At 44.1% G+C, this 12067-nt stretch overlaps 1 protein-coding gene across 2 annotated transcripts in view; it reads left to right on the forward strand.

Annotated features, from left to right (window-relative positions):
• Positions 1-12067, forward strand: part of CNIH3 (cornichon family AMPA receptor auxiliary protein 3) — a 143464-nt gene that overhangs the window by 69472 nt on the left and 61925 nt on the right. For both annotated transcript variants that reach the window (XM_006157268.2, XM_006157270.2), the window contains exon 3: positions 3118-3165. In XM_006157268.2, the coding sequence (XP_006157330.1) occupies positions 3118-3165 (48 nt within the window). The remainder of the gene's footprint in view (positions 1-3117; positions 3166-12067) is intronic.

Consider the following 12067-nt stretch of genomic DNA (forward strand, 5'->3'; position numbering starts at 1 on the left):
TTACTCCACAAAGAGACTTCAAAAAGTTCACAGAAAAATGTAATGGTTGTCAGAAAAGTCATGATGTATTTTCTGTTTTTCTATGCAAAACTGCATTATGACTTTTCTGGGACTCATAGAATATGAGTTTAGATTGGTGCAAAATATTTTTGAAATCTCTGTACTTTTTCTTTCTTTCTTTTTTTTTTTAATAATACACACTTGCTATGAACCTTTTGAAGACCTCTCCCCATTGTTGTTTAAGAGCTCTTTTTTTTTTTTTTTTTTTTAGAAGTTTTTTCTATAGGGCGCGCACACTCTCCAGAAGACAGAGAGACAGGGAGATAGAAAGGAAGAAATCACCCCCCGGGGGATGGCCACGCCACAATCCCTTCTCCTCCATTCTCCTCTTGGGATCTTGGACATGCACGCACACACACCCGGCGTGAGTTTAAGCCACTGAGTCCAGGACTTGAACTGTGGTCGACTACATGGGAGTCCAGCGACATAGCCATTATGCTAACTGCTGGTCCCAGAGCTTTGATTTTTATAATGTTTGAGGCTTCCTTTAGTATCACGTTTTTAGATTCTATGAAATAGAGCCAAACCCTTTCAAAGTAAATTGTGTAAATAAAATTTTGTTGCAAGTTGGGAGGATTCCCAAGATCCCTTAAAAACTTACTGTATTTCGTGAAACTTATAATTATTAAAATCCATTTTGTTTTCATCTGCCAGCCCCACCATCCACCTGAGTGACTTGGACTCATCAGGTGTGAAAAGGTTTCACCCTGGGTCTCCCGTCTCTCTGGGTGTTTTATATTTGGCACCAACATCACACACCTGGCCTGTCAATAGCTACCAGGTGCACAACGCAGTTCTAGCCTGAGAGAACAAGTATTTCCATTTAGCAATGCCAGGGAAGACAAGAACCTGCCTTCCTTTCTCCTAATTGTTTGGGCTCAAGTTAAAACTGTACTTTTTCTTTCTTTCCCAGAGCTTCATTTTAGCACATCCAGAGCTTCCTTGTAGGATCCCAGGGTAAATACTAGTGAGGAAATTTGTCCTGCTACTCAGTTTCATCACTTGAATTTCACGCTAGGTTGCAGATGACACTGAGTTTTTTTTTTTGTGGAGCCCTTTTCCACATCAAGCCCTTTTCCAATCTCCTTTTCATGGCAAATCTCTTATTTTAGACAGAATAAAGAAAATTAGGACTAGTGTAAACTCCCCAGGAAGCTTTTGTGAAGGCCCATGCAAGAACAGTACCTGCATGTGCAGAGGGACATTGAACAGTTCATGGGAAAATGGGATTAAAGTATGAGTTTGTTTTGGTGGAAAAAAAAAAATTGAAATCCAGATAGTTTTTTTTATAATACTCATTTCCATGAATGTTTTGAAGAATGTTCATTGTTGGTGCACAATAACTATTTGTTGATGAAGGAATGAATGAATGAACATCGAAGGTGAAGTTTAGAGGACAGAAGCTGCATCTCAAACTCTTTTTTTTTTTGTTAACGCATATTATTTAAAGTTACACTTCTAATGAATTAATGAATTAATTAAGGAGCCTGGGCCCTGTGAAGTCCAGGCATTTTATGGACAGACCAAATCCCCTAGGTGCTCCTAGGAAAACAACTCTTTGCTGGAATAAAAAAATAAATAAATAAGTAAATAAACAAACATCATAAAAACCCTAAATGGGAGCATATTTGACACATTTTCCCAGTTCCTATGATGTTTCTCCCTGGCAGGAAATTAAGCACTTAGGATGCCTCATTTAACTCATCTTTAAGCTCCATAGTTCTCTGCAGACCACCCAAAGCAGTATTTTAGGCTCGAGTGGCTTAGAAAAGCGATTTCACTGACTAGGGAATCAGGCCCTGGAAGGATTTATGTTACGTATAATTGCTGATCTGTATGATGCGTTTTTCAATGAGGGCATGAGGCCCATTTGGATTTCAGATGCCCCAAAGCTCCAAATATTGCTGGGCCCTCTGATGGATGCCCTACTGGGGGTGGCAGTGGGAATAGAAAGGAGGAAGACTGCTGTTTCGCCCTCATTTCTCATGTTTTCCCTTCCCTTTGCTGGCTCAACATTCATGATCATTTTAAACTAATGAGCTCTGGCTTGCTGGGGAAGGAGGTGGCGTGTGTCCGCTAGCACCCTGTCTTGTGCGTGTGAGTGCATGTGTGTGTGTGTGTGTGTGTATGCACACACGTATATTGAGGAGGGTGTGTTCTGTCTTCCTGGCCACACTAGTGCCTGACGTGGGCTCCTTTTGGACATCCAGGATGCACAGGAGTTACTGTATTTACGATTCAATTAGGGAAACGGAAATGTGCCAGCCACCTGTCCACTCCACTTCCATGAGGAATCTCATTACCATTACATCTACAGCAACCAAATTGCCTCAGTAATGAAGCACAGGGAGATGCCACAGCTGTGTTCACTATGGTTTCAGAAATTGTGACAGCCTCTGCAGGAAAGGGAGGCAACGGCAGTTAGTGTGAGATGCAGCATCACCTGCCCAGCCATGGAGCATCTTCCTTTGGCAGCAAGCCAGGCCCAGGAAATGGACTTAGACTTCTTGAAAAGTCTTGCCTGGGGACACTGTTGGTGCCTAATTTAGTGGGAGAGATTGATTCCTCTAAGGATACGCATTAGAAGAAGAAAACCAGTTGGACAGAGAACTTGTCTGCTTTAGACACTAATGAGGGTGCATTTGCTCTTCCAGACCTGAGTGGGGCGTTCTTGGGAGGGCTGCGGGCAGGCTGAGGATGCTCAATGAAGACGTGGCGTGCATGCTACAATTTGGCCATTTATGTGTACATGGCAGAGAGAGACTACACCTGTGGAATAAAGTACAGAAACATGCTGGGCTGAGAGGGGGAAGCAAGCTCATGCTGTTTGCTGGGCGAGTTCTGCTAAGAGCAATCGCTATCACCAGATAGATGGGAGGAGAAAAGCCAGAAACTCTTTTTAGAAAAAGTCCCTGGGTGGGAGCATGCTAGCCATGCACAGAAGAGGGGTCTCTGGTGGGTTTCACCTCCTCTCCTGGGGCTGAATGTGAGGCTTCTCATGTTTTTCAGCAGACCCCCTCACCTCCCCTCTCCTTTCTTTCTTGTGCATCCTGATAGAGGGAACGGCTGAGGAACATCGAGCGCATCTGCTTCCTCTTGCGAAAGGTCAGTGGGCAGCCCATGCTGGAGGGCGGAGGGTCCTGTGGGGGTGGGTGGTCCGACAGAGGCTGGTGAGGCTCAGGGCCTGCTCCAGCGTCTCCCCATGAAGCAAATGGCAGTGGGGGAGGACAAGGTGAGAGCAAATGGAAACCTCTAGAGTGGAGAGGAGCTAATTAAAACTGGTGGCCATCAGTCAATGTGTCAGGACTGCCTGGGTATTTGCAAGGGCCCTCTGGTTGGATTGAGAGGCTCTTAATCTCCGCATGTTGATGGATGGCATTTACAGCTGCTGTGACCTCCCAGCCTTTGTTCCTGTCTGGTGCTGGGCTCAGGAAGAATGCACTGTCTGGCTTAGGGAAGTTTTCATCTGCAGGCCAGGTTTCTTTGGAGGTTGCAGCCTGTCACTCAGCTTTCCAGTTTGATTGGCAGCATCAATGGGAGTGCCAGAGGGGTAGGTTGGGGAGGTATTCTTAAAGGGGAAGCCACTCATTGAGAGATCTGCTCTGAATGGATGACAGTAGGTCACAGCTGCCACTGAACCCATTTAGGAAGCTCATGCTTAGAATAAAGCACAATTTGGAGTAGAGCGTTGTCACTGGCCAGCCATGAGAGTGTGTATTTTTTGCAGCACAATGTAGAGACAAGCAATTTGCAGCTAAAATAAGCGGTGTCCATAGTCTTGAGTCAAAGGCCACCACTGACTTCTGAGAGGACAGGCTACAGGCCCCAGGGAAGCCACCTGTCAGCCCAAAAGGAGTTTGTGAGCCTTCTGAGAAGAAAGGAGAAACCAAATGCTACACCATCGCTGACAGAAGGGAAACAATTTTGCAAGCTTTTGAAGTTTTTTCTCTGTATTTCAGAAATGTTACCTTTCATTGGGAGAGAGCTTAATCACAAAGCCAATTATTTTCCTAGCTAATTACTTGCCCTTTAATGTTTTCGAAAAAAACATTAAATGTTAGAATTTCACATCTTTTATGTCACAGCAGGAAAGTATGCTCAGATAAGGCAGGCATTTGAAAATACTAGCAATCCAAGGAATAAAGAACGATTAAGAAAATAGTTTATAACATGAATCCATGAATTTATAAATTATTTTGTTAGATAATATCTTAGCCACCCATAACCTGCCTCAGCTATCACTTCCATAGTTTCTGGTTTGATTTTGAAGACGGACACGAAAGGGGTACAGGAATGAATCATGACACAAATCGAAGCTTTATCTCTTAAGACTCCAAGTTGTGCCCCCCACCCTCCTGAATGTACCATCTTATATTCTCTCCAGAGAATATTCTATCCATGTCCATGACATTTGCTCATCCTTCTGTATTACTTACGACTGACGCTAGAAATGGCCCATAGCTACTGCTGTCCAGGTCCTGCTGTGGACAGCCTTATGGCCCTGGCCCTTTCAAAGGTCAGAGGGAAGGAGAGAAGAAAGCTTTCACACGAATTAGCATTACCATTTGCAAATTTGCATACAGTTTGCATATGTTTCTATAAACAGTAGACTGAGGAATTTTATTCCAGGAATCATTGTACTGCAAGCATCTTTTCCTGTTTTTTGCCTTTTTCATTTCCTTCCTGCCTTCCTTCCTTCCATTTACTGCCTCCACCGCTTCTGTGAAGTTCAATGCAACTGCCATTCCTTGTAGAGGAAAATCCCAGGAAGGTGAAAGTTCAAGATAGACATCAAAGGACATGAAACACTGACTTCAAGACTTTAGGTGTTACAACTGTACCTTCTGCAGCCTAAAGGTTTTTTAGTTTTCACAGGGGTGGCCAGTACTCCCTTGATTAACTGGAGGCAGAAACAAGCCCCATGCCTGTGGCCTTATCTCTTTAAGGAACCTTCCTCCTACTCCAGCCCTCGTGCAGAATGTACGTCTGTCCTTTTAACACTTGGCTCTGTTAGTTCTTTACCTCTGTGTCTGTGTGCCCTGGATATGCAAGATCATTTTTATTGATGTCAACATGAATTTTTGGTGGATATAATTTCAAGTTATTGGGACCAGCAGTTGGCGTAATGGATATGTCACTGGACTCCCATGTAGTCAACTGTGGTTCGAGCCCTGGAACTGGTGGCTTAAACTCACACCAGGCACGTGTGCGTGTGTGCCCAAGATCCCAAGAGGAGCATGGAGGAGAAGGGATTGCGGCATGGCCATCCCCTGTGGGGGGTGATTTCTCACTTTCTGTCTCTCTGTCTCTCTCTGTCTTTCTGGCAAGTGCATGTACCCTATAGCAAAAACCTCTCCAAAAAAAAAAAAAATCAAGTTATTGTGCTTCTGATTTGCATTGATGTCTAGGTGTAACTCTCATGTTCTTTAGTTTAATTTGATAACTTTCTGTGTTCTCACAGGTGCATTTAGATACTGGTCATGTAGGTCTGCTTCCCCCTAGTAGAAAGCCAATTCTGGAAGGTCAGCAACTTTATTCCACTCACTGTCATGTCTAGTGGCAGAGAATGTAAAACCATACATAGCCCATTGAAGGAGCTCAATAAATACTGAGAGTGATGAATGAGGACTAACTTTCTAGATTTATAGGAATAATCGAAATCTTTCTTGTCAGGAATACTAGAATAATCAATGCTTTTTCATTTCTTTATTTTAATAATGTCTATGACACGGCACACAATTTCCGTATTTTATTACCACTATAAGATTTCATTTTTAACATCAAATTTAACTCAATAGTGTATTCTTTTTTTCTTTCTTTTCTTTCTTTCTTTTTTTTTTTTTTTTTTTTAGAGAGATTTCTGCTATATGGAGCATGCACTCACTGGAGAGACAGAGACAGAAAGTGAGAAATTCCACCCCCCACCTCCGGGGAGGGGAGGGATGGTCATGCTGCAATCCCTTCTCCTTTATTCTCCTCTAGGGATTTCGGGCATGCACACACACATGCCCGGTGTGAGTTTTAAGCCATTGCGTCCAGAACTTGAACTGTAGTAGACTACGAGGGAGTCTAGCGACATAACCATTATGCCATCTGTTGATCCCTCAATAGTGTATTCATTTTTGACACAGAAATTTTCCAACCGATTTTTCCTCCAGTCTCCTGCCTTTCCTTTATATGTATCCATATCCTCTGTCCTCTTTGTGGTCTATGTCTTAATCCTCCTAATATCCTCTCAGCCTAATCTGGGTCCTTGAGAATTGGGGTAATGATGATGTATGCAACCTTCTGCTACTTCCAAAATCCTGCCTCTGGCCTTATTCTCTGTGTGACTCTAAAGCAGAGCTAATAATAACAGTACCTCCCTAGAGATGTTGTGAGAAGTGAATGAGATAGTGCACATACGTCTAGTTCGTGTCTAGTTCATCTAATACTTACTGGATGTTATTGTCATTCTAACCCTCAGTTCCTGCCTAAAATCCTTTGTAGCATCTCTAAGCACACACGTGGTCCTGAGTGAAGCTGAGGTACTCTGTGGCTGGTGCCATCTGCCTAGTGCCCTGTCCTGTTTTCTTGATATTTTTGCAGCATCATAAGGCAGGAGTACTGGGCCTCCTCCCTGCTGTCTGTGGCAGTTTGGATGGGCGTCTGAGTCCATATTCCCAAGCTGCAAGTGCTTGGGAGTGATGGGGAGGGTTAATGGGTCTAGTTAGCATCACCATCTTCTGGGAGCTGTACCTTCCAAGAAAATTTCTTGGAACTAGTCTCCTAAACACCCCGGAATGTGAAGCATCTCAGCAGCTGATTGTTGTTAAACCACCTCCTCAGCTTTCTCAGGAGAGAGGAAGGGATTTTCAGAGTGGATCCATTTTTAGCTTTGTAATTATCAGAAAATGGTGTTCTTTGGATAATTGTCTGAACTGCAGGAATCTTATGCTGACTTGTGCTTATAATTCATTTTTCATGGCAAAAGCCACTTATTCCTTGGGTGTCTGTCCCCACCAGAGCATGCCGTGGGCTCGATGAGGCTGCTGTGAAGTGCAGGGCGACACATCATGGAGGGCAGACGGTGCTTTGGTGGCTGCTTTCAGGTGCTTACAGGGTTCTCCTGGGAAGGAGACTGACCAGCAGCCTCCTGTTGCATCTGCAAATTTAGGGACTGGTTCAGGGAAATAAACTTAAGTGTGAGCCCAAGCAACTGGAATGAGAATAAGGAGAAACTTTTTTCATAAATGCTGGTCATCAAACCTTGAGATTGGTTGTCCAAGAAGGGATCTGTGACATTGTCATCCCTTAGACCAAGTCAGACAAATTTATGTCTGAGTTTGTTTTTTTTTGGATGCATGTACTGGTTAGGGAGAAAGAGAGAGAGAGAGGTAGAAAAACAGAAATAGTGAGAAGGAAACTGAGAAATCACCCCCCAGGGGGGATGTCCATGCCACAATCCCTTCTCCATTTCTCCTCCTGGAATCTTAAGCATGCATGCCCACACACTCGGAGTGAGTTTCAAGCCATGGAGTCTGGGACTCAAATGGCAGTCAGCCACGTGGGAGTCTAGTCACATAACTGCTACACCATCTGCTGGTCCCTGTCTGAAATGATATTTTAGTTAGAATGAGCCTGTCCAGAGGAAGGAAGGAGGTGCGATAGTGGTTCATTCAGCAGTTTGTCCTTTCTGGCTGGACAGTTCTGAGTTCACATCCTAATGCTCAAGAGTGTGTCCAGTCCTATCACAAGGTTTCTGTTATTTGTGAATGGAAAAAGAGCTAGTGGTTGGGTAGTTCTCATTCTTCTATGAAGTATTTTCCTGGGGAAATGGAAGAGAAGGAGGATTAAATGGGGTGTGGGGAGTAGGGCTGTTTGGGAGACTTGCTTCAGGTGTAATACTGGAAAGAACACAGCAGTGACAGGACCACAGGTATTCTGCTAATGGCACCTATGCCTCTTGCCCTTTCAGGCTTCTCAGACCCATCCCTTTGTGTAGGAGGAGTCATGTGTGAAGGGCAGTTGTGAGCAGCAGCCTGAAGCCATTGCAGAAGGTCCTCAGTGTGGCTCTGAAAGCAGGTGTTGAAGGCCATGCGAATGGAGTTGACACTTTTACAGGGGAAAGCCTATGTCTTTAAATGAGATGATTGCATTGTTGTTCCCAATTCGCCGTTCCCTGTACCCAAGACCAGCTACCTAATTTGCAGGGCCCAGTGAGAGATGACAAAGTGGGGCTCTGTGTCAGAAAATTATAAAGGATTTTAAGAAACAGATGGCAGAACATTCGACCCAAGGGGAAACCCAGAGCCCTGTGCAACTGCACAGGCTACAGCCCCTGAAGCTGTCTGCCTGTACCTGTGTCCTCTGCCATAGGATTTTGCCTCTCCTCTACCCCGATGTCTGCCCCTCCCGCATGGTGGGACTTGTCTTCTGGAATGTGGACAGGCGTGTGAGTGTGTGTCGAGACTTTTAAAGTCACTGGGTATTTTTGCCATCCCTCCTGAAATTCCAACATTGGCAAGGTTGACCTGCAGGTGAAGGGATGATAAGAGGCATGAGGAACCTACCCAAGCCCACCTGTGGCCCAGACTCAAACCACCTGATCCAGTGACCTCCAGCTATCCCTTAGAAAGAAAATATAAATGATGTTTTGAGGCACTGAATTTTGGACTGATTGGTTATATAACATTATTATGGCAATAGTTAACTAGTACCATGAGTATGTGCCTCTTTTAAAGGCGTTATCTTCTTTTTAAAGTGAGGTTCTGTGCCACTGTTCAGCCATTTGTTGACTCTACAGATTTATAAATAGATTGTTTCAAGCTCTGACCCAACTTTCATGACCTAAGAGGGGCTACTAATCCATTTAGATACCAGAACCTGGAGAGAGATCCGTGTGGCTTTTGATGTGGAGTGTTTATCGTGCACTACCTGGAAGAATGCGGATGGGTCTGTTCTCTAATTACTGGTACTCTTTGACATAGGGATTGACTGTACTTCAACTCCTCCCCCTTTTTTAAAAAAGAATTATTTTATTTAACATTATTTATTTATACTTAATTTGACCAGAAAGGGACAGAGCAAGAGAGAGAGAGAGAGGGAAAGTGAGAAAGTAAGCCACCAGATCCTGGACTCGAACCATGGTTGGCCAGGTGGGAGTTCAGCACTCTTAACCACCACACCACCTGCTGGCCCCCACTTCTTTCTAAGAGATATTTTTGCTATAGGGCACATGCACTTGTCGAAGAGACAGAGGGAGACAGCCAGAAAGTGAGAAATCACCCTCTGGGGGAATGGCCATGCACCAATCCATCCTCCTCTCAGAATTTGGGGCATGCATGCACATGTGCCTTATGTGAGTTTTAAGCTGCTGGGGTCCAGGACTCAAACCACGGTTGATTATGTGGGAGTCTAGCGACATAACCATTACACCATCTGCTGGTCCCAGATTTCAACTCCTTTTAGCTGTTAATATGTACTTTCCTACAGGGCTGTGGAGGGAATGGCATATTGTAATCGAGAGACATAATACAGTGAAAAGGGACACATAAAATTAGAGGGAGTTGTGCCATCTGTGATGCTGAGAAGTTTTCTAGCTCAGAATTCTGTTGTTTGGGGATTTCTGAAGTGTGACAATACCTATCATTGCTTTCATTTCTTGAGTGATTACTATATGCCTTTATAAGTATTATAATTTTGGGGGAAAGTTTTTGCCATAGGATACATGTGCTTGCCAGAGAGGAGACAGATAGATAGTGAGAGGGAAAGTGAGAAATCACCCCCAGGGGAGATGGCCACACCACAATCTCCTCTTCTCCATACTCCTCCTGGGAATTTTGGGCACACACGCACACATGCCCCCACATGATTTTCAAGCCACCAGGACCAGGACTTAAACTGTGGTTGGTTATGTGGGAGTCCAGCACCTTAATCACCATATATCACCTGCTGACTCCAAAAGAATGAACTCTTTTAACTGCCACCACTTCCCTCTGAAGTAGTCACTCTTGATAGCCCCACTAACAGATAAGGATGCTGAGGCTTGGAAAAGTGAAGTCTATATCCCAGGGTCTCATATATTACAGGATAGAGCTAGAATTTGAAGGCAAGTCTGTCTGGCCAGAGTCACATTTTAAATCACCACATTATAGAGGACATTGTTGGTTGTTTTTGAAGCATGCTTCTTAAAGACCACCACTGCCAAATATGGCTCTACTATTTGACAGGGAAGAGACAAATCCCCAAAGCCACACAGGGCCGTGGGGACCCTATAAATATGCTTGACTCATGACTGATGGGGCCAAACAGATTCCTTTACGTCTGTTTTCTAATTCTATTTAATTTAGTTCACCCTGAAGGGAATGTTTGAAGAAAAATAAAAATATCCTGAAACAAAACTTACACCTAGTTCAGAAACTGTGTCTCATGTATAATTTATTTTCAGGCACTTTCTGTGGCAAAGTCCTTGTTAGTCAAAGGGAAAGATGGAATGTTTTACTGGCTGAGTAAATAGTGCTGCTGTCATGGGGTTGCTGAATAGGAGCTGGAGGGGCTGGAGGAAGCACCTGTCCTCACCTCACTGTTCTCCCAGGGTTGCGGCAGGCCAAGTGAAGGACTTTACAAACAACCCCCTGACAAACAGGCCCAGCTTCTCACTCGAATCTGGGTGGCTGGTTGGCCTTAAACTTATTAGTACTCTCTGTCCTTTTTTATTGTCAGAGGGCATGTGTGCTTGCCAGAGAGAGAGAGAGAGAGAGAGAGAGAGAGAGAAGAGAAGAGAAGAGAAGAGAAGAGAAGAGAAGAGAAGGGAGAAAGCATCCCTCAGTGGGGTGCAGTCATGCAGCGATCCTTTCTCCTTCATTTCTTCATCCTGTCAGAGTTTGGGCCACACACACACACACACGCACACGCACCTTAGTGTGTTTTTCAAGCTGTTGAGGCTGCAGTTCCAACCAAGGTCAGCCCTGTAGACTCCAGCTCCCAATGTGCAGCATCCAACCATTGTGCTACAGGGCTGGCCTCCTTAGTAGTTCTCTATCATTGGTATAGTAAGGTATCAAGTCAGCCGTCATTTATATTTCTCAAGGGACTGTGGATTATCTGGGCAGCTCTGTTGGCCTTGACTGGGTTTGGGTGGAGAGGCATCCTTCTGGTTCTGCCTGGGGCCTTTCTCATATCTGGCAGTCTGCAGACTGCTTACTAACCCAGGTTGGCATCAGCTGGGATACTTGGTGCTATTCCACCTCTTGACCTTTTGTAGCTCCTGCAGGCTTGTTCTCTTGGGTCATGGAGAAATGCAAATGCACACACACATTTTCAAACTTTGGTGAAATAGGATTTTTTTTTTTTTTGAGAGGTTTTTGCTACAGGGCACATGTGTTCACCAGAAAGACAGAGAGAGACAGAGATAGAAAGTGAGAAATCACCCCCCGGGGGGATGGCCACACCATAATTCCTTCTCCATTCTCCTCTTGGGATCTTGGGCACGCATGCACATGCGCCCAGAGTGAGTTTAAGCCACTGGGCCTGGGACTCGAACTGCGGTCAACTACATGGGAGTTCAGCGACATGGCCATTACACTAACTGCTGGTCCTATATGACTTTTGACTAAAACATTGCTGATTTTCTTCTAGGCTTTGTTGTCCAGTTTTAAGGGTTTGTGTCTTGTCTTGAGATGTCAATAGGTTCATGTACCTACTATTTGAACAGAATCCTAACCTGTTTCCTGGCTTTAAGTTTTAAGCAAAGTTTCTTAGGATTGCTTTGATTTAAGCTAAAACTGCTTTTCTTGAAATTATCAGCTGAACTTGCTATTGAAATAGATTATTTAACAAATTGTGTGATCAATACAATGTAGGGGGAAAAGGAATGGAAGACAACTGTAGACATCAGAGATAGTGTGAGAAGAGAGTGGGAAATGATAGAGGGTCAGAAATAGGGATAATATATATATATATATACACACACACACACACATACATATACACACATATATATGTGTATACATATGTGTGTATTTAT

This window comes from Tupaia chinensis, unplaced genomic scaffold (assembly GCF_000334495.1).
Source record: "Tupaia chinensis unplaced genomic scaffold, TupChi_1.0 Scaffold000532_1, whole genome shotgun sequence".
Taxonomy (NCBI): Eukaryota; Metazoa; Chordata; class Mammalia; order Scandentia; family Tupaiidae; genus Tupaia; species Tupaia belangeri.